Source organism: Contarinia nasturtii, unplaced genomic scaffold (assembly GCF_009176525.2).
Source record: "Contarinia nasturtii isolate CC-2019 unplaced genomic scaffold, AAFC_CNas_1.1 Cnas_scaffold_810, whole genome shotgun sequence".
In the NCBI taxonomy this organism is placed as follows: Eukaryota; Metazoa; Arthropoda; class Insecta; order Diptera; family Cecidomyiidae; genus Contarinia; species Contarinia nasturtii.
The window spans coordinates 904512-931032 of record NW_022198157.1 but is presented as its reverse complement, the minus strand read 5'-3'; the positions used below and the strand labels follow the sequence as shown (position 1 = coordinate 931032).

The 26521-nt window shown below is 34.1% G+C and overlaps 3 protein-coding genes across 6 annotated transcripts in view; 1 reads left to right on the top strand and 2 right to left on the bottom strand.

Moving 5' to 3' along the window:
- LOC116341905 (carbonic anhydrase-related protein 10) overlaps positions 1–14073 on the top strand; it is a 78184-nt gene extending 64111 nt beyond the window's left edge. For both annotated transcript variants that reach the window (XM_031769252.1, XM_031769253.1), the window contains exons 7-9: positions 10748–10902; positions 11018–11149; positions 13526–14073. In XM_031769252.1, coding sequence (XP_031625112.1) covers positions 10748–10902; positions 11018–11149; positions 13526–13669 — 431 coding nt within the window. In that variant the 3' untranslated portion in view covers positions 13670–14073. The remainder of the gene's footprint in view (positions 1–10747; positions 10903–11017; positions 11150–13525) is intronic.
- LOC116341903 lies at positions 6333–9368 on the bottom strand. 3 transcript variants are annotated; one of them, XM_031769248.1, is made up of 6 exons: positions 9191–9368; positions 8035–9122; positions 7275–7971; positions 7024–7215; positions 6882–6959; positions 6333–6797 (listed from the first exon to the last, which is right to left on the bottom strand). In XM_031769248.1, exons 1-6 carry the CDS (start codon positions 9333–9335, stop codon positions 6391–6393), a joined length of 2607 nt encoding a protein of 868 aa, XP_031625108.1. In that variant the 5' UTR covers positions 9336–9368; the 3' UTR covers positions 6333–6390. The 3 variants fall into 3 exon arrangements, with proteins under 3 accessions (XP_031625108.1, XP_031625106.1, XP_031625107.1); XM_031769246.1 differs by having other exon boundaries at positions 7275–9122; XM_031769247.1 differs by having other exon boundaries at positions 7024–7209; positions 7275–9122.
- Positions 14074–22659: 8586 nt separating the features above from the next.
- On the bottom strand, positions 22660–24154 carry LOC116342131 (transmembrane protein 18-like). Its single transcript, XM_031769631.1, has 4 exons — positions 23949–24154; positions 23704–23821; positions 23236–23378; positions 22660–23119 (listed from the first exon to the last, which is right to left on the bottom strand). The coding sequence occupies exons 1-4, from the start codon at positions 24009–24011 to the stop codon at positions 22997–22999; spliced, it is 447 nt and encodes a 148-aa protein (XP_031625491.1). The 5' UTR covers positions 24012–24154; the 3' UTR covers positions 22660–22996.
- Positions 24155–26521: the final 2367 nt, after the last annotated feature.

Below are 26521 nucleotides of genomic sequence, written 5' to 3'. Positions count from 1 at the left end.
TCAAGTTGACACTTTCAACGTGTATATTTGAAGCAGGCACTAGCGTATACGTTTTCAGTAAGAAATCTGTCATCAAATCTACATTTCCGATTGCAATTCGTAAATTGTAGTTAATACAGATGAAACGTGCTTGGTTACGTGCCATTGAATATATTTTTATTTAAAAATAAGAAAAAGCGTATTTAACTACATATTTTGATACATTTTAGTTCAACACTATTCAATTCGTTTGTTTTGTGAATTTTATTTTAATTAATTATTTCAATATATTCAAGAATAAATGCTTACTAAAGTATATACGTGTACAGTGCTAATTCTGCTATTTATTGCTAATTTTGCTATTTTCTTCATGTAAATTTCCCTATTTTTTTGCTAATGTGCTAATTCTAATTCGCATGGATATCCCCTAGGCGGAAACCCAGTGAAACGCATCGGAATGCCATGGATAGGGCTGGCAACAAAATCAAATGTCAAACTGTTTTCATTGGCACAGTAAATTTTCTGCGGACAAAAAGTAAAAGTTTGAATGGAACGACGCGCACACGCACACAAACACACAGCAACCAAAATCAAATTATCTTCAATTACGTCATAGAGAATATCGGAACTGGAATCCGAATCCGTTTCCTTGAGCGAACACAATTCAATTTTCTGCTGTTATGTTTGCACAACTGCAAATCATCATCTCCGTCACATGACGGTTTCAGCCAAAGGGATCCGACAATACGAATGAGATTTGAGAAACCGCTACATACAAATCTAATTATATTATTGTCGATGAAACTTTATTATTGTGATACACATCCGGTTTTTGTTCGGTTTCTTAGTAGCTTCCGACGCTTCGACCGCAACATCAACGTCAACCATCAGCCACCGTGGAAATGGGGTCAAAGAGGAAGAAAAAAAAAGAGTCAAAAGTTTATTTAACTTTTTTATCCAACAATCACAATTCCGTCGTTAAAAATATCATTTTAACAACGCGGCTACCACTGACAAAAGACTTGAAGACACGAAGAAAAAAGAAAAAAGGGAAAAAAAGACTGGAAGGGGGTCAGAGAGAAGAAAAAACGCATCAAGATTATGTTCATTATTGTTAACATCATTAAAACATTATCGATGTTGAGAGAAGTTGGTGATCTACGAGTATTTATGAGATAAATATCATTTTTGAGATAACGATTACTGTTATTCTTCGTTCGTTATTGCGCTTTTGATTTCTTTTTTGATTCTTGAACTTTTCGTACTCAATTTGTGTAATTTTCACAGCAGATTTGCAGTTTTTCGACAAGTTTTTTCTCTCCCAACTTTTCGTTAACTTTTGACCTATTTTATGATGCATTTTTCAACACAAATACGCAATCAATGATGCTGTGTGATATAACAAATTATCACGTTTTTGCTATTCGTCCCAACAGAAACGATTGTTTTTGTAAAATCTTTCACTCAGAAGTTCACCGCTCGTACACTTACCGCCAATTCTGTTATGCAAATGAAGTGGAATGCATTGTATTGTATTTTAATAATTATTGCATGGACGCCATACCGAAATGGTTGAGCCAATGAACTGCATAAATGAAGAGTATTAAACTATCAAAATGTAAACAAAAGTCATCGATCGAATCGTGACGTGAGATTTTCTCCTAATATGTACTGATGCCACCTACGGATATGTGTTTTCGTCGAAACAATGTCACATACAAGTTTACGTTGTGATTAAATTGTTCCAACTCTCTCTTTCTCACAGCACACATACACGCACATTTACCCAAACGGTGGTGCAAATATCTCGGTATTTAATCAAGAGTCTTGTGCATGCATCGAGCACACATCCTATACAAAGTAATATATAATGGTGTGTAGTAAGTGATAGAGCGGAGAGTTAACAAAAGTGAAAGAGCACTTGCTTTGGTTGATTCATTCATTTCATCATCATCCACTTGAGCTGTATGAGTATGTTTTCATTAAGCAATTTCACTCTTTTATGCTTTTGTGTTGTGTTTGTGAGTGTCTTGTGTCATGTGTGCAAATGAAAATTGTTTACTTTTGGCACGAACATTAAATTCAATTGCATGATGTCGATTATCAGCGCATGATTGATAAAGTTATCAGGGCCATTTCGGCTTTTGATAAATAAACTATTTGTGCTCATGAATACACCTTCAATATTACTTTTGAGTGCAGAATGAATTTTCATTGAATGAAAGCAATTTTCACACGAACATTATTATCCGCTGTTATCTAAAGTTTGGCCAAAAACCCTTGAGTGTACATAATTTATGTGTCAACTTGGTTGAGATGATTTCAAACGCGGAACGATCTCCTCATCATTGAAAATGTAAATGTTTTCCTTTTGTATTTATGAAAAGAGTCATTGTTGGTATACACCAGCATCGAGTTTATTTTATTATGAAATTTAACTTAATGAAAACATCAAGCAGATAGAAATCTCTCACTCTTTTATATTTGCCAAAGAGCAACACTTCGTCTGTCTGAAGCGTGTACGATGGAACCATTACAACGACATCGACACCGACAACGACGACGGCTCTTTATTTGCATTCGACGATTTCAGTTTTTTCAATGATGAAAGATATACTCGACACGGAGAGAGAGGGAGAGAGAGATATAGAAAAGGCGGTAGAAGGAAAGAGTGAAATTATTCGATGCGCTTTATATTCAAACGAATTATGTACGTGATTTCATGTCGTTCATAAATTCTATGAATTTAATAACGGTAATTCGCAGGTTATGACTCGTTACACTGATGACAAGTAATTAAAAACGCATACGCCACCGCCTGGCATCCGTGCATGGAAAATGGTTATATTTCGGTTTGTAGAGGGAGAATGACGAAGATTGGTAGAAGTGAAACACGGTGTGTGCTGTGATGTGTTGCGGTAATTTGTATTAAAATTGTGATATGTTTAAAAAATGTGGTTGATTTATTAATGGGAATAATATTAATAACATGGTGAAATGGTATCGATTCACACAAGAACAAAGGGATTTTTTCCCCCGAGGTATAAAAAAAATTAACATCCATATAATAAAAAAGATTGTGTATTATTTCAAAAAACACAATATGCTTTGAGTTTTAAGCTGATGATGGTAAGATTCCATTTAATGTAAAAAAAACCTGAATGGGTTTTTGATCAAAGCAAATAGTTTCCATCAAAAGAGAGCTGATTATTATGATGATAATGCAATAGATACTGTTTAATGTGATTAATCAACGGCCATACATACGGAGTAACGCCAAGAATGTCAAAGTCAATGAAATGTTGTTTTTTTGTATAATTTATAGATGTGTGCATGGTTGTGGCGTTGGTAATGATGGTGTAGTTGAAAATTAGCAAAATTATGCAAGTCAAAGCGTATGCATGTGCACATCAATTTGGTTAGATTACTGTTTAGCTAACCTGCGACACTGATAAAATGCATTTTATTCATTGTAACATATGTGAAGAGCTTTGTTTGTTGCACATGCATTGGCGATTGCTTTCTCTCATTTTTTGCTCGTCAATGGCCAGCACAAAATTCGTATAGATCTTGAATGGTCAGTTGTGCATCGAAAATGTGGATAAATGAGATGCGAAAGAGCATACACACACACAGGTTCATTGCATCCGCAAATAATGACGATTTTTCGATTCCGACACATTTGGTTGTGCAGTGGAATAGGAGCAGAACGGATGCACTGTAACAATAACACATTGGACGGTGTTGCTGCCACATGACATTGAATAAATTGGCAAATGAATATTAATACCGTGTAATTTATAATGATAGTGTCAGCACACAAGCGAGGGTGATCAATGTTCAGAGTCGCGACTGCAGACGGCTCTGTTTCACTACCTCTTCCATTCATTTTTTTTCACTCACTCCCACGCTCATTTGCTCTTTTGTTCTATCCCCTTTGTTTTACAGACGAAACATACAGATAAATGTACGCGAACGTGTGTGAGTGTGTTTCAATATGCAAAATAAATAATTGTAATTGGTTTCGAACGACAATGTTTGCACATCGTATACACATACATATATGTATATAAAGACAGATGTGTATGTGCAGAGCATCGATTCGCAGCGCAGCTCATTTCGAGGTGACAATTAATTTGGGACCTCGTTTTAACGATTTATATTCTTTGTTGACATTTCTCCAATTTATCTTTTGCATAAAATACGGAACCAAAATTCGAATAATTAATGAATTTCGACAGTGCATTAAGTCTGATCGATTATTCAAACTTCACCAAAAAAAAACTGAGAGTGCATTTTGCTATCTCTTCCAACGATTGATGCATTTATGCAAAAATAATGTAAATACAAAGTGTCAAAAATCACTACGTATCTCTGTATTCTCCAAAATCTCGAATTTAATGCCGATTTTATTTGTACAATGGCACACACACGCACACTCAACTAAGAAGTACGTGTGTCAACGTATTGAGATGTGAATTTACTTGAACTGCTTTTGACGCATAAGTGTTGTTTGATAATGACTTTTATATGGAAATATGATGAACGTCTAAACAAAATACGTAAAATTTAAATCTTTGTGAGACACAGTCGCTTCACTTTTGGAATCGAAAATTTGAATGGCATAGTTTTATTCAAAACTTCAATTTTCTTAAACTGAAGTAATTTTTTGCTTCGTTTTTGCCAATTTTTTTCTTCTTCTCTTTCTCTGCATTCAATTCGTTCTGTGCTTTGTTCTTCACGCTGACTTTTATTACAGTTGCACAACTTTGCCGAGTGTATTCAAATAACTTTATTGCACCCTTGTTTGTGATATTGTGATATTCTATTTTCTCTCCACAATACCCCACTGCTCTCAGTGTGTTGGCAATGTGCCGTGTCATGTGTGACAAGTCGTTATGTTCATGCTGCTGCCGTCATTGTTGTCGTTGTGGCCGCCGTCGTCGCCGCCACCATCGTTAACATTCTCGTCGACTTTATCACTCAAACTATATCATGCTCACGCTTTATTTACCGTCTACCGATTTGCACAAACTTTCCCTACATGCTGTAAGGATATTTAAAAAAAACGAACTTCTATTTTCTCTATCGTTTAGTCCAATGTATTCTTCAGTGTTACAGTGTGTTTGCTACATTGAACGCAACAGCATTGAGCTGACATCAGCCAGGCGACATCAAAACATATATAACCATTCGGAATGGTATATTATTGCTTGAAACTTGCACAAACAGTAAAATTGTCGGTTTCATTCATTTCGTTTCACAGTAAATACTTTCTAATTTTGAATACATACAAGTACGGACGAGAAATACGCAAATTTGTTAAAATTCACATGTGAATTCCTAACTTTGGCGAAAATGACGACAACAGCGACGAGCACATACAACGAAATCAATTTTAGAACTGCACTGAACTGTGTGAATTGTCGAGAGAGAGACAAAAAATGGATATTCATGGAATTGTTTACCACTCGAGACATCCGCACACACATACACATGCCAAAATCCCCGAATATTATTTAGAAGTATGGTAAAGCTATTTGCTACTGCTATTGCTGCATCAATCTTTTAAGCCGACGACAACGATCCGCAAAAACACAAGAAAGACAATTGTCGTTCATTGTATCACCTCCAGCCCGTAGAAATAACCAAAATGAACCAGAACACAATATGTAGAAATGCGCATCAAGTACACAGCACAGACATTGCATCCGAATGCTAGCGACAATATATTTATTGTTTTCATTCATGTATACTCAGTTGTTGTCTTCTTGTTGGTGACCGGCGATCTGTGTAATTTTCGGGGAGAAAATATTTGCGACCGACAGCAAAAGAAAACTCATCGCATACAATGCATTGCTATTGCTACACAAGTCTCATGAAATTAAGACAGAGACAGAGAGGGGGTAAAGCAAAAAAAAAATGGAACGCAAGTACTCACCATTCAGCCAGCCAACCAACATTTAATGTGACAGTCGTGTTAAATTGAGAATTTTTTTCTAGCGGTTTACTTTTTTCGTCGGTACGTTTGCATAGCATCGTCACCCGAAGTTCGGTTAATATGTGCAAAATGTTAATAACAGTGTGTCTTTGGATTTGCAGTCAAACTCACTTTTACCCATTTTTTCGCTGTATTTGATGTGCAGCTATATTCATTGCAATTAAACTACCGATCGCATTGTATGTGCATATAATGTAGGAACTTGAGTTGATGCAGTTGCTTGAAAACTAAGAAATTACAACAAAAAAAAGAACACCGGAAAGTATTCTGAAGGAACTGTTTGAATTTTATTTTTAAGTTTTATTGAGAATATAACAGTGGAATATGGATTTCAAATGATTAATTTGGCACCTATATATCGTGCTTATGCATGGATTTCAATTAAATCATACTATGATTTTAAATGTTATTCAACAAAAAATGTGTTGATGGCTTAGCTTTAAAAAAAAACTACTAAATCTACCTGATTTCTGTTTTTTTATATCGTCCAGTTTCACATCTAAATCGGCTATGAAATCATTTATATAAGATTCATGCATAGTACTTTTCTTTTTGGCTTCCGCATAGTTTTTATAATCGGTAATAATTCCGGAAATGTTGTGAAACGACTCTGATTCATCTGGATGTTTTATACCTTTATTATTGCCTCCAATACGACCATTGCTTCCATTTTCACGAGAATTCGTATCCGATTTAGTAATGTTCTTGTTCCATGAAAATTCCAAAAAGTACAAAATATGTATGTATTCTGCTTCAACAGCCGTTTTGCAACCTGCAATTCCACCGGATCCACCTTTTCCATGCATACCATCGGAACCTGTGTTGGTTTTTAAAACTTGATGTAGTCAATGAAACTCGCCAATTATTTATTAAAGTGGAAAATATTAAGAGATTTACTTGCCTTTATTTCTGGAAATGATAAAATTTGGATACTCTTTGAAACCGTTGATAAGAATGTTACCACCCGATCCGCCCAAACCTACAAAAAATACGATAAAAAATATCATTATTTTCATCTATATTTTTTTAATTTATATTTATACCTCCAACTCCGCCATTGCCGCCATTCCCGGGCTTTTTGCTTTTTTTTTCAATGACTTTGTATGAATTTTTACCAAAGATGAATGCGTCGAATAAACTTGATTTTTTATGCTCTAGATCACATTTTTCTTTCCATGGATTTAACATGAACCACGATGGAGTGGTTGGTGTCTTGCTATCGAATCCATCTGCTCCTGAAAGAAAATTAAAATATATAGTTTGCGTATGTGCAGATAAAACATTTCACACAAACCTTTTCGACCGTCTTGTCCCGATCCACCATTTCCACCTCTTAAATACATTTTGAGATATTCATCGTTGAAGGACTTATGACCAAAGCCAAAGAAATTACCGGATGCACCTCCCGGATTGCCTGGCTTGCCATCGGTTCCCTCTTCTCCGTCTGCATGTGATTCCGAATGTGATTTTCCATCTTCGCCATTTAAAATAATTTGACGATCACCGATTACATGCCAATTTGGTGCAATGAACGTAATTTGTGCATTTTGACCAGTTTTATCGATATCAGCATCGATGTATAAATTGTTGATTGCAAATATTTCCACATATTTGATCGCTTCACTGCTTATATTATCAATATCTTTGATTTTCACATTATATCCTTTCACCACCAATTTATTTTTCGTGCGATTGGTTTCAAAAGTACCGTCCAACGCTCGATGTAATATTTCATGGAGCGTTTTTAACTTGAAGTAATTCAATCGAATATTTTCCACGGTGTAATAAGTTTGGCAACCAACATTTTCAGCTAGTGATTTTAAGCCGATACTTTCAATATTTCGGTACACATTTTTCTGTATGTCACACTGGCGCATCAAATTATTTTTGTCTGCTTCATAATATTTCAGTTTATTTTGAACATCGTACGCGCACAATTTGTCATGGAAAGTCATTAAGAAATTATACCATCGATGTGATTCATCTAAATACTGTTTGATATCAGTCAAGCCATTTGAAATGTGAAATGAATATGATAAATTAGCGTTGCTCACCAACAGAAGGAATTGGACCAAATCAATGTCATCCAAAAATGTTTTCTTATTTTGATTGGATATTTTTATGTTCAAATTTCTCGCGACACTTAGAAAGTTTTCCGCAAAAAGATTTATTTGATCATATCTCACTTCGGATATTTTCTCATATGCTGTGGACATCACGTTGATCAACAATTTTAGATCAATAGTAGACCCTTCTTGTTTGACATAGAACTGTTTTATTTCGTTACCGATGCATTCCACATCATTCAATAAATGACTCTGCATCTCTTCAAGTATGTTATGGATGCGATTTTTTGTATCGTCTGAAACTGTGTAACCAAAATCGCCATTCGCCTTTGGAACATAAGATAGATGGTCGTGTATTATACGTTTGATGCACCGGCGTTCTTTTTGTAAAATTTCAATGTCTTTAATGGGTCCATTCTGATTTGGAAATCGAAAAATTCCAATGCGATCGTAGCAGTTGTTATTTCTTTTCAAAAATATTTCAATAAATTCGATCATTTTGTTGTTCTCTTCTTCTTTCTCCAAATATTCATCGTTTTGATGTTTTAAATCGCTTATAACTTGTTGGAGAAAAACAGCGATCGTATCGATTATTGCTTTGTCATCAACCAATTGAATTTGGCCACTTTTCATAATAAAACGATTTTCGACTTTCGTAACAATCAATGCAATTCCGTCAGCATATTTGTTAATATCTTTAATAAAAGTGATTGCATGTTTTACCAAATTCAGAAAATCATGACGATGCCCAGAACCGTTTTGAACTGACGAAAAGCTGACCACAAATACCAACTTAATTGAACTGGATTTTTCTATTAGTGTTCGACAGAAATAGGAGACCGAAATATCGTTTGCCACACCTCGTGTGTCATTGTAACCAGGACAGTCAAAATAGATTGCACCGCTTCTTGCATGAACCATTAAATTTGGTATTACTGTTTGTGACTCTGTTGTTGATATTCCACTAATCAAATGTTTTTCGTCTGATATTATAAATTCACCAGAATTGGAAACCGTTTCTTCCGAGATTAGTTTTACTTTAGTCATTAGTGAAACTAGAGTGGTTTTTCCCGCTCCTATGAAAATGAAAGACATCATCAGAACTCGGTCTTAATTATTTTTCCACAAATTTATATATATTTACCAGTATTTCCCATTACAAGTATGATATTCTTATTTTCACAATCACTTATTTTCTTGGCATTACTTTTAACAAACATCATAATTTTTGCGGCTGAGCTTTGATCATCTGTAGTGACCACATCTAATCCTTGCTCTACTTTATACATTATGATCAAACGTTGAAAGAAATGTAATAAAAATGCAATTTTTTGCTTTTAAATTGTAAAATTTTCTTTAGCTCTATTTATATGAGCTCTGCTCTTTCGTCGTTTTTAATAACAGCGATCAATTCACTTTGAAGATTTGCAAAATACTGAGCTAAACCGATCTTTTATTTAAATAAAAATCCTTCCTTCGCTTATGCTGAAATGTCGTTTTTTGTGTGTTTATAAACGGTTATGCTGTTTTTGTATAAATAATGCATTCAGAGAAAACATAAAAATGCTGATATTAATGCTTTTATCTAAACACTCAAAAATGTGTTTACAGCACAAATTATCAATCTCTCTATTTTTGAATAATTTTTCAAGAAATAACTCGACTTTGTGGATAAAGATAATATTTCTTTATATAAATGGGTGCAAAACAGCAGCTATTACGTCAAACGAATTGAATATCACATTTTTACATCCTTAAACAAAAAAAAGCATGACATTTAAAAAAAAAACAAAGATATAATATTCGAATAAAAAAGAAATTCTGCACAGAATGCTGGCTAATATGCATATGATTTGTACGGATTTTCATTTTCTTGCTAAATGAGTCGTTATGGGCTCCACATATTTGTTGTTTCACTTTGTTGTTTATTTTATCATCTTTCAACCGTTTTTTATATACTTCTTCCATACGCACTTCATTAATTACAGTTTCGAATATGTTTAGTGTGTTGTTTAAGAAATCTTAATCAATTTTTGAAATTCATTGTGTCAGCATTTTTTGCATTATAACTCGATGGAGCGGATTTTTATTATCATTTGAATTTACATTGTTAGCGTTGTTATTATTTCTCTGAACATATCGAATGATTATACTAATGACACATTTGCCCTTTATTCTTTGACATTGTACTAAGAAATTACAGCAAAAAAAGTACACCGAAAAGAATTCTGAAGGAACTGTTTGAATTTAAAAATAGTTTTATTGAGAATACAACAGTGGAATATGGATTTCAAATGATTAATTTGGCACATATATAGCGTGCTTATGCATGTATATCAATTAAATCATACTATGATTTGAATGCCCGAGAATGAAAGCGAGACTTCTATTCACAACTTATTGAAATGTAACACCGCCATACAAAAAGTGTTGACAGTCAGCATATTTTGTATGGTGGTGTTACATTTCAATATGCTAACTGTCAGTCTCGCTTTCATTCTCGGGCAATCATTCTAAATGTTATTCAACAAAAAAATTGTTGATGGCTCAACTTAAAACACACTACAATGTATCAAATCTAACTGATTTCCGTTTTTTTACATGTTCATGTAAATAATATGAATGAATGATTGAATAACTTTATTTTAATTGACACCATCATCCAATGATATCATTTTTTGAATTTTTATTTTGTTCATAGGATCTTCCACACCGGTTAGACATATTTCGTTGCGTTCATTGATTCCGAACACTGATGCGTACATGACCTATGAAGGATCCACTACGCACCCCGGTTGCTGGGAGAGTACAGTTTGGATTATTTTGAACAAGCCGATTTATATAACAAAGCAAGAGGTGAATTTATTTCAATGTCCCTTTATCTTAGCTGTAGTTCGATCTTTGTAAAGTAATTTATCGTTTATTCAATAAATTTTCTCAAATGCAATTGTATCGTTTTATATATTTCCAGTTATATGCATTGCGAAGGCTAATGCAAGGATCGGAGCAAACACCAAAGGCGCCGCTCGGTAATAATGCGAGACCAGTTCAAAATCTGCATCATCGCACAGTGCGAACAAACATCGATTTCAAGCAATCAAAGGTATTAATAAATGTTCATTGTAATATTATTAAATGTGATCTGTCCATAAAACGCGTTCAAATCAATGTCGCCAATCCGGTTGAAATACATCAGCATTCTCATATTCAAAACTGCATTCACTTTGCGATCTCTGTGAGATGATTTAAATTGAATTGAATACATTTCAATGACAATTTATGTCTTGTTAGCAAATCGTTTATGTCGGAAGTGAAAAGTGTCGTTTAAATCATTGCTCCTTGAGTTTTTTTTTTTTTGTCATTTTTCTATCTTTTGCTCTTTTGCAAAGATAAAATCGATTTACATCTTATTCCGATACGATGACAACGAAAGAAGAAATTGTGCTAACTTTGTTTTTATGTCTTCTGCGATGCAAAGAAATCATGTCTTTAACTATCTCTTGAGTATTCGATAGTTTGATGCGATTTGCACATTCAGCAATTGCCGAGATGGCAAAACGTTTCGCCGATTAACGGGGGTTTTTTCTTCTTATTTTCGCTTTTCTGAATTGAAAATAAAACTTGAATGATAATTTTGTCGCCAGTTGAGAATTCAATATTAAAACATAAGAACAAAAGCGCCGAACAGCGATAATGGCAAATGTGTGCGATAAAAACGGAATGAACAATGTAAGAGAGTTTTGACCGATTATTGTACGGCAATAAGTGGTTATTTGAATTCTGTTGAACTTATTACGCACACACACACATGCCATCAGGTGCGCTGCCGTAGTGACCGATCAAAAAGAGTTGCAGACATGAGACAAGACAATGTCTCAATGCAATTTTGTATATGCACCACTCTAGCATATTTTGCATAAATTCAAGCACGAAAAATGCTTGAAGCAATTTGCGACGAAAGTTGTAAAAAGAAAAAGAAGCATACAGTGAACGACAGCATTTACATTGATTAAATGTACAATATCATTGCACAGTGCTTTCGTTAATATGCCTTTTTACACAATCTTTAATTCACGACATGCTTTTTCATACCGTAACAAGCTAAAGATTAACAGCGTGTCAATCAAATGACAGCTACATGAAATCATTCCGCATTGAAACCTGTCAGAAAATCCAAGAAATTAAAATCCGAAACCAATACCGGGAAATTTTTTTCTCTCTCAATAAACTTGAGATATGTTTACTTTCGATATATTTTCCGCTTTTATTCCTCGCGACGAACTAAGAAGTAAATTTTAAATATTCTGAAAGAATTTATGTTGAACGAACGTATATTATGACTTTTTTTCGACGATAACTTTTTGTATTCACTTTTCAGTTAACTTGCAGCAAACTCTTGCTGAATCCAACTTATTGAATCCGTTATAATGTATCGAACATTTCAACTTTTTTTCCGTCTTTTGGAATGAAAATAAAATTGAATTCATATTGTGACTTTCGAATCTACCGTTCAAGTACCAATATAAACATTTCACATGAGAAATTATGTCGGTGTGTTTGGATTTCGTCTCTTCGCGGATTATGTGCACTGAAGTCGATGTTTAATTTCGGCGAATTTTTTTTTTGTATGAATCAAAACTGAAAGCGAAAGAAAGAGTGATAACCGGAAGAAAGAGAAGGATAGGAAGAATGAAAAGAGAGAGGAGAGAGCGATGAAAGAGTTTGTGGAAGTGCGAGTGGAAAAATTCGATTTTAATATTCCCCAGTCGGGACGCAGATGCAAGTAGAAAAAAACGAAGAGATTAAATTCGGTAGTGTAAAAATGTTTAACTAAAAGAAGAAGAAAAAATAAATACAAAAATAAACACACGAAAATCCGGTGCACATTTCATAGAAAAAATCAAAGTGGGAATAATGTTGAGGTTGTGAATGGGAGAGTAAGCGCAGAAAATCGAAATAAAACTTGGGAAAACTTAATCTGTCTTTATTGCGATGCATTGCTCACATTCAAACTCTCCCTCCGCCCCACACACAAGCACGCCAAAAAGTGATTGTGACTTGTCACTGGGGGGAAGTTCATTTGATACGTTGTTATTTTTCGATTCAATTCATGCGCGCACAGACACAATGGATTACGGTTGAAAAAGAATAATATTTGGAGTGTCGATGGCAGCGTGTGAGCTAAGTTGAAGTGTTTATGAGATTGGCCCCAAACACGACGAAAAGTGGACTATTGTATGTTAAGAAAAGAGAAGAAGAATTAAGTACTTAACTCGAAAGATTTCATCGAAAATCATAAAACCAGCCAGAAGCTTATCGCTGGCATTAAGCTCTCAAAGTTGCTCTTTTATGGAATATATTTTCGTGTGGCTCAGTCACGTCAATAACTAACTGAAATTAACCCCGATCCAAATGACTTGTTTTTTTCTTATTTTGTAAATAATTTTTTGTGTTCGTTTCGTCTTTTCTTTTTCCACAGACACAAAACTGTCCAACAATGTACAAAGATATGTTCTACAAAGCAAACAAATGGACGGTCGACACACCGATGACAATGCGAAGTGGTCGCGATCGAAATATGGCTGACATAGATGCTGTCTTTTCATCCGTTTACAAAACCTAAATCGAACATAATTTCTCCCCCTTTTACTCCACAAATTCGATCGAAATTATGAAAAACACAAATATTCTAGAGACTTTTTAAAACAAAAACCATAGGATAAATATATAAATGAATTTAATGCAATGCAGAAGAGTTGGACGCCGATACGATAATGATAATTGGAGCAGATGAAAGAAAAAAAAATGATTCATCAAAACAATTCAACGAAGGTACTAATGGAATAGAAACAAAAATGTACTAATAATAACATTGAATTAAGGATGACTAAAACATCGACCAAATAGTGTTTGTGTCATTTACCGCAAATCGAAAAATATGCAATAAAAGCAACCGGTTTGTTATTATATACATTTTTGTCCCTGCAACAGCTGAAATTGAATTAAAAAAAAAAACATCAATCAAAATTAATAGCATACAAATTGAAATTGTAAAACAGAAATAATAGTGAAAAAAATATATGAATGAACCAACAAACACCACCACCAATAATAATGAAAATGTATTTGTATACGTTGAAAAGCCATAGTATAAAAGTGTCAACTGATACGGTGCTGCGTTAGCATCCGCTTGGAGGAAATGCATTAAAAGAGAAATTAAGTGCGATTGATTTATTCATAAGTAATAAATGTATCCATTATTACATTATTATGCCGTGTATTGTGCAAATCCCGGTCGTAACGTAGTTTCATGAGTACAAGAGAAAGAGGGAAACAAAACTGCAAACTAAATCAATACACAGCGAGGAAGAAACTGATAGAGCGACGATGGTGTTAATCTAATTCAAAAACCAAATTTAGTGTGCATGTACCATATTAAGAATCCATTTAATCCGATCTATATTGTATAAAATGGCTTTAACTCTTTCTCTCTATCACTTGCAAAACCTGTTCTCGCTCTCTATTCGCGCAATGTCTAGCTGTAATCATTTTATTCAAGCGCTAACCAAACCTGAAGACACGGAGTGACAAAATAAAAGCTGAATGAATGAAGTGATCCACAATAAAGACGGAATAGAAAAAAAATTATCTCCTGCTATATTTGTACGATCATCCAAAATATGTAACAAACCAACACCGACAAAACCAACACTTGAATATAGACAATAAGATTCAAAGATTCTTATTTTATGCAATATACCGATTGAAAAAGCGACAAAATACATAAAAAAAATCTTGCCAATGCCATTTTAATAAAATGGTTTTATTGTGAACCATTACACATATTTCAACCATTCCGAATCGATTTTCTTCAAATTGACACTGTTTACAGTTCAACTCAATTTATATCCTTTTATTTTGCATTCAAAAGAATGTCTGCATATTTCTTGATCGATTTAAAATAAAAACACAGTGTATCGAAATAAAAAATCAAATTTTGTACATTGCATAGACTGAATAATAAAAAAAAACTACCACTAAATAGAAAACTCAAATTGAATTAAGTGTAATACTAGTTTTTGCTTGAATAGTAAATGAAATTAAAGTTTTTTTTTGGTGGCGTGTGTACACAAAAAAGCAAGCAAATATATGTATATCCATTCGGGAAAATCGTCTGGAGACCAATTTATTATAATACTACTACTATTGCTACTATACTGTGAAAATATGTTTAACTTCCCTTTGTTTTCCTTCCACACTGTTGTTTTCCTCTCAACAAATATTATTACTCATTTTCATTGGGAATGAGCGCGAAAATCAGTTCTGAAAAAAAGCCCAAAACTAACCACCAAAAGTTTCAAAACCGAATAAATTAAGTGTTAAACGAAATGTTGAAAATCATCCGAAAATTCAATTAAACAAGCTGGCTGACTTTGTCAACGTTGCGGGACACCAAAGAAAAAACACATTGGCGCAATCAGCATTGACATCGTTTCGCGCAAAAGTTTGAATATTCATTTCATGGTGTTACGGATGCAAATGGCTATTAGAATTCAATGGGAATATATAGAGAACTTTGTACATAATTATAAATAAATAACAAGAACAGAAATATTGATTATTAGTAGCTAGTGTCTACAAACAACTAAACTAAATTGTAAGAAACTTTCTTTGGCGAGTAAAAAAATGACACTTATGGCAAAAATGAAACAATAAAATTTAAACTGAACTGTTATGATTTCGTGATTCTCCAGAATACAGAGAATCCAAACACAGCGCGAACTACGTTTTTCTTGAATGATTTGAATGAATTGGTGCAGAGTAGAAAAAACTAACAATTTAATCGGTCAAATTCGGTCGGAAATTTAGTTGAAATTTGCGTATAAAAATGCGATTCACACCACTTCAAAAAAAAGTGCGTGTATAAAGAGAATGTATCCAAAAAGTAACACAAAAATTACAGTAATTGTTATTTAGTTGTATTAACAACAAACATATGGATTTTATGACAACAAATGAATGAATATTATAAAAATTGAAAGAAAAATGAATGAAAATAAACGCAATAAATAAACCAAAATCACAGCTTTTTTGCTCATTTCGGGTTTTTTCGGGCACGAAAAATCTGCAGAGAATTTCAAGGTGGGTAATTCGAAACAAACATCTGAGCAATAGAGGTTTAAGGGTGAATTGATCGATAGGTAATTAAGTGACATTCATTTTCAGTACTGTAATTAAATGCTTTAATTCACAATATGTCCTATGACATATGAGCGAGAATATTTAATGTATTCTATTGTGGCTGACTCGATCTAGATAAACGATACGATGGACGATGAAATCTCCGGACCCCGCTGGATTAATCAACATTGTCAGTCTTCAACCACTTTTGAATATGGAAACAAATCATACCATTGGGAGCTCAACCACACACACACACATATACATGCACACTCTAATATCATTTACCATGATTTATTGCTTTAAATTTATTCTACTTTGTCTGCGGTTTTCCACTTTGAATTATTACATTGATGAGTGCCCTAAATGGCAACACCAATATTTAATATTTTCGGTGATGGTCAAATCCAACACCCTTTTGACCATATTATTCGCAGACAATGAATCACAGTCCAATCCTTATGAGGAATAAACCCATCCATTTCGTAATATTAGCGTTTTAATTATTAAAAAAAACCAGCAAGAAAGTTCACATTTTCTTACTTAAATTTCAGTTTTGTTGTTGGTATCACGATCGCGTTTTTGTATGAAATTACATGTATTTTCTTTGCCGAAGCAGTTTTCGGTTTGAAATCGCATAATAATTTATGTGAAATCAATGAATCGAAATTCGAGCACATAAAAGAAAGCCACACCTGTGCTTGAGAAATAATCGAACCAGAATTAATTAGAAGTACAAATTATGATGGCTTAGAATAATGAAAATGAAATGTGAAGCCTAGCCCATTACTATATACAACGAAAATCAGCAGAAATATTCCAAAATCAAACGATTTCGGAAGATAGTTACTAGAAATAATGACCAATTTGGTTTCTGTATCAAAAGCGAATTACGGTAACCACAATCAAATGTGAATTGAATACGTACGTCATCGATGTTAATGGAAATGAGTCTGGTCGTTCGATTGGTTCTTTTTACTAAAAGAAGAGAAATACATGGCTTGTATTTGATTTTATTGAAATGCTCGCATCTCTCCATATATTAGAAATCAAAGCCGGCCAACGAAGAGGTAGGACGAAGGGGTCTGATTGTAATATTCATATATCGATCCATCGATCTAAATGAAGTGTCAAATTAAAATAAGTGAGTTTCCGATATTCTTCTCATCGTCAACCAAACTCAGGTCGTCAAATCCCAAAATTGTCATTCATCACCGCATGATTTTGTGTTGTTGCATTGATGTTGTCTCTCCATTATTTCACACAACTTAATCAACTTTATGGATGTTTCGGATGTAACCGGTGCGATAACGAAGGGAAAAGTGGTAAATGAAATAGTGTTGAGAGATAGAGACAGAGGGTGAGCGCACACATATTTAAATTGGAACCGATAAATACCCATGATACTCGTCATTAGTCTATTCAACCATTTGGTTTGATTCTATTATACTAACGAAATTTACATTTTCTATTTGTTGATACTGATGGGCCAAATCACCGTTGTTACTATTAAATATAAAGCGTTATTCATCATCATCATTGCACTGAATTCTCGGTTTTGGTGTACTCTTTCATTTTTAACACACCCATAGTTGCCTGTGTAAATAATTCGATTGGTGTCTGTCTGAGTATGTGTGTTGGACATTGAAAGCGAAAATTCATTTAATGTGATTGCAATTTGACATAGATGTCATCGGAGATGGGAGCAAAACCACTCAAATTCAATGGTTCAAATTCATAAAATCAATGGCATAATAATAATACATTCATTCATTTACACACATTTTGATTCTCTTTTCTTTCCTCCTCGGTGTGTGCCGAGAAAACGAACTCTAAACTGGTTGAAACACACATTCATTGGTCGGTTGTCGATGGTTTATTTTATTTATATCGACCTATTTGAAACACTGTGGCATTCATTTATCAATTCAACGATGGCCTTTGTGCCAGATACATTTTGTTCTTTTTTTCCCATTGTGTGAATGAGATTGAGTATGTGTGTATGACCCAAAGTGGCATTCTGGTGACCTTATCGAAATAAACCATCCATCGACAATAATAAATTAATCATTGCGTGCTTGACTTCATGGCCAATTTGGCTGAAAATCAAAACAAAAATCTAATTATGCGTAATGGATTTGGAGTGATGTTTCGCTATTTTATCAATCAATTTTTGGTATTTTGCGGTCAGGCCGGAAGGAGGCGCGTCTTCATTGTCGTTGAACAACATATTACATTTTGTTTTCGTAATTATTGCTGACACCTGATTCAACTTAAATTCCAGTCAACTTGAACATTTGGTGCGTGGTCAGGTGCCAGCCGTTGGCCAAAATATTGATAGAAAGTTGAGCTTATTCAGCATTTATGTTTGCGGTTCGGCCATGCCATTTACTCTAATCGAAATTCATAATACAAGAAAAAATCATTCAATAAAATTCACATTTATGTGCTGTCCATGTGAAAGCGACCCAGCCATATTAAAGCACACCTTTGTCTTTTTATTCTTCATAAATTTTCCGTCTTGCGTCAAGTTGCGAGCACCCATACACACACAGCCACTTTCACCGTCTCGAATTTATCATTTTATTACAATAAATGTCACATAAAAATGTCAATAGCAAACAAAAGCAAATCTCTTACTTGAGTGCTGTCGGGTGTTGCGGTTGACGGCAACAGAGCAGAGCGAGAGAGAAAAGGACGAATGGAAAGTTGTGATGCGAGAATATGCCTAATGGTTTTCAATCGGTGAAATAGGAGATTTTGATAAATCGCAATGACAACACAGAAGGCAACCAATTTGTTATTCGACAAGCATATGAACAGTAAATGCAGGTACGTTGGCAGTGGAAGTGGATACGTTTTTCGGCAAACAGATATTCATACAATTTACAAGAAAATTTGCTTGAGTGTACTTGACTTCCGCATATTGCTTGACGAAAGAAAAAAATAATACAGACGCGACATTCTGCCAAAATGTAACATGTTTTGTATTTTTGTGTGTTCTGAATTACATTTGCCAGTCGAACGAATTAATGAACACCCTTTTTATGACATGGCAGAAAAATGACAGAGAGACAACAGTGTGTGAGAATGAAAGATAAAAATCTAATCGGAATATTCAGATTTTCGGCTATGTCTTGTTCGCCCAAGAAATGGATGAAGAGAGCAAAAAACAATGACACATCACAAAATGGCTCGACAAAATTGGTTTGGTAGATGAGTAAAAAAAATGTGATCAGAAAAAAAACGGAACAAAAATAAGGGAAAAAGAACACAAAACAAGCATTTTCATATATCTCACATACCCATGTTTCCATTCGAAATGTCTTGTTCTTGGCGACCCCCAAAAACAATGACACGCAGCACCAGCTAAGTAAAAAAAAAAAAACAAAGAGAAAAGAGAGAAAAAACGAAATGAAATCATATAAAACATTTATGGCATATTTTATGTGACATTTATTTTGTTAAGAATTTGTTTTCGACACAGATAATAAAAAGAAAAACTCTGTCGCACACACACATGCCAATTGAAAATGTGCGGCAAATGCGAGTGAGAAAACTACCGAGATATAGCTACCGAAGATTCAACGCACGAGGCCAAGATAAAGAAAAGAAAAACCCAGACCAAAACTGTTGGAAAGGAAACAATAGAATTCGTTTATATTCATAGAGAGAATATTTGGCGTGTACTGTGCATCTCTCAATTGAACGCGCATTGAATATCAAATCCATTTCATCGCTGATTGCGACAAAAAATCTTTTCGTTTCTTATCGGTCGAATTTTATGATTTTCTTGGCAATGCAAAAAAAGGAGAAATACACCACTTTAATCTGTTGATGGTAAATGCGCGTATGTGATTTATCGGTAATTTCATTTTAAACCAGCTCGTTACGCAAATATCGAAGATATAGCCATTGATTTGCCATCCGAAAAAAGAAATCCAATCGATGCCACTTTTTACTTCAATTCACCACTCAAACCCCTATCATTCAAACAGAGAGAACAGATTTCATGGCGAAGCGTTTCATTCGCTTTTATCAACTTTTCTAAGTGCTGAGCTTTGAGATATCAAAGCGAAATTTAAACCATTAAGTGTCTCCAAATGACAATAGTTGAGCATTTTTATCGCACAAGTAATTGAGCTGATGCGATAATCTATTCATAATACTTAAGGGAAACATTTTCGTTTCGAACAAAATTCCAAATCGGCTCATAATAATCATCAAAAATGTATGCGCGTTGCTATCAGTTGGTGAGTGTGTGTGTGTGTGTCGTTGCCTTTTTCCGCACTTGATTGAGTCACTGAATGTCAACCACTTTATACACACAAAGCCTTTCCGTTGGTCTGATATGTGGCACTTTAAAAGGATACAACAAATTGCCTGAAATGTAAACTTTCAAATCAGATAAGCGCACAAAAAAATGAAATAAACTGCTACAAAAAACGCTCCAAATATTTTGACGAGTAGAAAAATCCACACGCAAAAAAAATCCGACAAAGAAAATCCTTGAAGTACATTTGAAAATGACACTGTAAATCTCGGCTCTAATTCTCATTCTTTCACTAATTTACTTAATCGTGGCATGGTATGCGTTTTGGGGCGGTGAAATTCCCTAGTCGTTTGGCAAAAAGCGAACGGTCGCCCTTTTTTTTTGAACGTGGCCGACACTCAGACATCCATACACAAATTGAAAATTCCAATGCTTCTCACAGCATTGGCCAAGTTAATTTTGGTTGCGGGCAAAGAAAAGAGAGATGAAATAAGTGTGTTTGTTTACTTGCAATATCATTGAGGACACACTGTTCACAGTACTGTTCATTTGCTAATAGATCTTCTCTTGGGAACTTTCTTTACCTGACTCACATTCTTGCTATTAGTATGCTTCAGTAAATACACTTCTTGTTGCTTATGATGCCATTGTACATGGACTGGCTTCTGTGTGTCGGGGTTGCTCAAGTACTTTGCCAATGGTGTGGCAGAGATATCTCGACAACAACGCCGTCGTCTCCCACTTGTGTTATTAATACGCATTATATGTATTATTTAACGGTAAATATGTTCCAAAACAACATTGAACAATGTAAAGACGGTACCGTTTTGTTTTCTTTGTTGTGTGCGGTTTTAAGCTTCATTTTCTTCTCATCATCTCCTTTGGAACCCCAGCCAAAACGGCAGAAAAAGAGAAAAAAATGTGAAGAAACAAAACGTTCTGCTTGAGTTTTGCATATATATATATTTTTTTAAAGAAAAAGTTAAGTGAAAGCATTTCTCATAATAAGATTGAACTTTCCATCAGTCATTTGGTGTGTTATGCTTCTTCTTCTCTTTGTTGGTTGCCAGCTATTAATGCTAAAGATGTGTATCGAGGGACGAAAGAAGCTGCTATTGTGTGTACGATTTTTATGCGCATATTTACTTATTTAAGGTTTTTATTCTTGTCGTTGGTGTATTTTGGCAATGGTACGATGGGCCACCCTCTCTGACTTTGCTCATCGCAACCATTTGAAAGTGCATGTATCTTTGGCAATAACATATTTTGCTTCTTCTTCTTTTCGCGTCAATTCATATAAAATGCGATTTAGTTGTTTTTCTCGCTCATTCTTCCCGATAGCATGCTTTTCATTTTCAACTTAAAAATTCAACGACAACGATGAAGAAAAAGAAGAAAGCAACAAACTGATAAGAAAATGATGTGTACGCGCGCGAATAAAAATGTAACGAAGTGAGTTGTCGATTGATGGTAACGCGCGCGCCAGCAAATTTTTTTAAGCGTCTCCCCTCCCACCGCAAACACGCACATATATATGTGGCAGAGGAAAAAAAAACCGGAGGGTGCTGATTTGTTCTTTGGATAAAAAAGAACCAACAACGAAGAAGACACTGTAAGCAAGTGTTGGCTGTGTGTGTGTTTATGTGGGAAAAGCAATTTCATCGTTTGCTAAACGTTTTTATCGCTTAACAGAGATTTCTTCGTTATTTTTTTTTATTTTCTTCTTTCGTTCGCCCCGGTTGGCATTGCTTTTGTTTTTGTTGTTACAAATTTAATATCTCACTTTTTTTGTCTTCATCTTCATCTTATCGCATATTAAAAGCAACAACAATAAAACGTGCCAGCAGCAGTGAAAATGGCAACGATTTTTTATTCTCTCTTCAAACGACCAACGTCGTGTCAAGGATATTGAAAAAAAAAGAGACAAAGATGGGGTGGAGGAAAAAAAAACAATATGATAAAACATTATGAACTCCAAATCCGTCACACGTTCGACAAATGAGCTATGAATGAAGAAATCTATTTTAATTTTACTAAGTGCTCGCTGGTGGTTTTTCCCACAATATTTCTTCCCAACATACAATAATCGTTTAAATAAATTAACCATCTTCAATTTCAAGTGGATTTTCATTTTCAATCAAGCGCATTTCATTTAATCGAATGACAAAAGACTTTTATTCTATTTTACGTTAGTTTCAATTTCGTCAATCACTTAAATTTCGTGCGATTTATTTATTTTTCGATTAATTTTTGTTTCACACTTATTTCTATTCGTCTCACTCGAGTTTGCCATTTAAAAAATGGCATTTTCACATCAACATTTTTTTCCATTATAATTTTCCAATTTTCGCATTTTACATTATTTATATTCTATACATCCCATACCTTTCAACCATTCACATAATTGATGATAAATTAATGTAAATAGTCTAAAATCACATTTGCAAACAATAATTACAATAATAGTAATATATATCAAAATGCGGCGAAAAATATTTATTGTTGCTTTTTATGGTCGATTTTGTTGTTGTTGTTAATGGAATTTCTGTTATTTTTGGCTTTTAGTTGTGCAGTTCGCATTGTCGACATGACATCGGTTGCGGTGTACAGCCAGCTAACCTGTACGAAATGCAAAAATCAAATTTACCCAAATGCATAATTACATATTCAATTACAAATTTGCTTGTATATTTTGCATTTTATGCGAATCCATTCACACCACTGTGCACACGTACAATCATTAGCATACAGTTGAGTAGTATTGGCATTGAGAATACCGTTGATATGAATAGCCCGTCGTTATCGATTTGTTGACGCGAAAATAGCCGCGAATGCTTTGCGGCTTCATTTATCTTCTCTGACATAAACACTGCAAGCACTGAAAATGAAAAGAGAGAGAGAGAAGCGGTTGAGGAGAGAAATACAGAGAAAGTTTTAAAATTGCAAGTGAGAAACAAAAACAACGATAAAATCAAAACACATAGACACGAAACAATTTCAATTTCTTAGACTGTGTTTATCGTGCGCATGTAGCGTACTGTGTTTATCGCGTTGACCTTTTAGGTTAATAAAATACACAAAGTGGAAAAGTGCCACTTACGTGAATACAGATTTAATAACAAAATTGTATATTTCGCCAATGTATGAGTGTGACAAACGGTGTGTTTTGTGTGTCTTTTTGCCGTCATTGGTGTCATACTTACACATTACGAAAAAGATAATCATTTGGAATAATGAGTGCTTTCGTGTCATTGCTGTTATACTAATTATCACCACATGTGAAATCAATAGTAGGATAAGCCATGGATCATACCAATCAATCTAGAAAGAAAAAAACAAACGGATGTTATATTGAAAATATCGATTTTGATGGGGAAAAACACCGCACAATGATATGCAAGGGGATTTTAAAATATTAATTTCACTGTAAAAATCGATTGCACCGTACTGTCTTTAAGTAGGACCCAAAATCCACTATATCCGAACTGTTGATAAAAGTATCTTCGTCCATTTAAAGACAATTAAAAAAATACTTTCAAAATTGACGGTTGATGTCTCTTTTCCAAATTGAACTTTTAAATTATCAATTCGATTGAAAATATCACACAAATCCAGACGAAAAAAAAAAACAGTATGTCTGTTCACTTGCAATCACAATTGTCATCTGTTGCCATTTACGCTCATTGTTTATTTACAATTGCTTGCGTTGTGGATGGCAAGCGCACATACGTTTTGACATTTCAGCATGAACTTCGGTTCGCTTATCGCCTGTCACCGCGTACGATAAATTCAATTGTCATTTTGAGCAATTTAAAAATGACACACTCGAACGATCCAATCAGTCGAGAATAAAAGTAACCAGCCGTTAAAAAAGGAAGCCCAGCAATTAACTCTGTCTCCTTTAAAAATGCACTACATTATGTTTGGATTTTTGTAAACTATTTTAGTCGATACTTATTTCGAATTTAGTTGAGAATTTTAATAGTGCATTGAGAAATATCTAAAAAAAAATCAAATTTGTCTCAAAAAATAAATTTTTACTGTGAATCACTATTAAGATTCAGTTTTATTGCAACACAGAACCAGCGATGAGTACTTTTGACTAATTATAGCTGTACGATTTTTTTATTTTACTTAATTTTATTTATTTTCAATCTCTTTTCAAAATGTTGAGGAAAAATAATATTTATTTCATTATATCTAGTTTAAGTGAAAAGAGATCTTCACTTTCAAAAATGTATCCCATTTTGTAAAGGAATATCAAATCCACTCTTCCTAAGAGTCCAAATTATTCTAATAAGGAACCAGATCTTTACCTTTTACATATGTTCGTAATCTCATTCACTCAAAGAACATTTTACGCATTTGTGTTTCTTTTCGTCAGCCTTGGTGTCATGCTCACATAATACCGAAAAGATATACATTTAAAATAACGTAAAAAAGTGAAAAAAATATTCACTTACCTCGTCATTTGTATCTTGCCTTCGTATTCACGCTAATTCTTTATTTATCATTACTTGCGTTTTGAGTGGTGACGTTTTGACATTGCAGCATGTGCTTCGGTTCGCTTATCGCTTATCAACCCATCGCTTGTTACGCTTGCCATTCGCGTACAGTAATTTTCAATTGTCATTTTGAACAATTTGAAAAAACATGCTTGAACGTTTCAATCAAGAGGTACACCAAAGTCAGTCGCGAACAAAAGCAACTAGCCGCTAATAAAAAGGAAGCACATATTTTTCGTTTGACCAAAACATGTATAATACTCATCAGATTAACTTTTATTTTGTATCTCAGCGAATCGTAATTACAAAATCGTAAACACGGCTATCTTGTTCGTTGAGCGTTTGCGAATATATTGTGTTGAAGCATGTTCATGTTTATACGAAAATATAGTTTGACGGAAAATGTGTGTTGTGTTTGTGTCGAAATGAAATGTCGAGCGCCAAAGCTATCTAGAATTAAAAAACTTTTCTCATTTCGGTGTATTCGACTATTTTATTATGCTTGGGCTGTCGTTAGTGTACTCAATATTCTCTGGGTTTAGTTTTGTCTCAGTTCTATGCTGCTCTTCGTGCTTTCGTCGTTGGTGTAGTCATATTATATTGCCACGTTCTCGTTCACCTTGTTGTTAGAAATATCTGAAACGACTCTCCCTCATTCTCTCACCTTTGCTTTATTAACTCTATCACCTCGTCGAAGAATTAGATTCAAAGTTCATACATAAAACTCGGCAAATCTAATTCCTTCTACTGCTACAACTTCTTTTTCTTCGTCAGCAGTAGTTATGCGAAAGATGGTGGGAGTGTAGATGAAAAGAAAAAAGTAGAAGAACACTTCGGTTATTTGTGGCCCATATTCTTATGCACATCGAGTGCTTTTGAGCACCTGATTCCATTTCGCACGCAGAAAAAAAAAATTATGTGTATTTCAAAATAAGTTTTTACTTGTGTGTCTTTTTTCGATATGCTTACGACGAAAACCTCATTTGCAGTAGCCGCATGCAGAGCTTAAGCATGTTATTGATGTTGCTGTTGTTGTTTTTGTTTGAATGACTTATTATATTTATGATGCTGCCATAGTTATTAATAACAACATGGCTAAACTTTCCTCGCTTTCTTGCAAATATTTCCACATCGAAACCGTATTAACCAATTTCTTTGTTTCAATTTAAATCCGAATGCTTGGCAACAAATGAAGTGGAACAAACAACATTTAAATGGAGCGCACGAAGGAGAAATAAAATTATTGTGTCCATAATGAGATCACAAACAGGTTATAGCAAAAGTTTTTCAAATCAAAGAACAACAATACTCTTAAATAAGCGAATGAAGAGGAGAAACCAATGATATGGAAATTCAAATAAAATGAAAATCGGACGCTTTGAAAATGGTGAAAGGGTAAAAGAGCGGATTGAAAAGGTAAAAGAGTCAATTGAAATTTAATTTAAATTGACAACAAAACATATGCAATTAAAGTTTAAAGATCAATAAAAAACGTGCAAATTCAATGCGTTCGAAT

Coding starts and splice junctions, on each gene's coding strand:
- LOC116342131 (XM_031769631.1), bottom strand. CDS start 24,011: ATGGACGAAGATACTTTTATCAACAGTTCGGATATAGTGGATTTTGGG. Junction 23,822..23,948: donor TTGGGTCCTACTTAAAGACA/GTACGGTGCAAT, acceptor TTTTCTTTCTAG/ATTGATTGGTATGATCCATG. Junction 23,379..23,703: donor GATTATCTTTTTCGTAATGT/GTAAGTATGACA, acceptor TTTCATTTTCAG/TGCTTGCAGTGTTTATGTCA.
- LOC116341903 (XM_031769246.1), bottom strand. CDS start 9,335: ATGTATAAAGTAGAGCAAGGATTAGATGTGGTCACTACAGATGATCAA. Junction 9,123..9,190: donor ACTTGTAATGGGAAATACTG/GTAAATATATAT, acceptor TCATTTTCATAG/GAGCGGGAAAAACCACTCTA. Junction 6,960..7,023: donor CGGCAATGGCGGAGTTGGAG/GTATAAATATAA, acceptor TATTTTTTGTAG/GTTTGGGCGGATCGGGTGGT.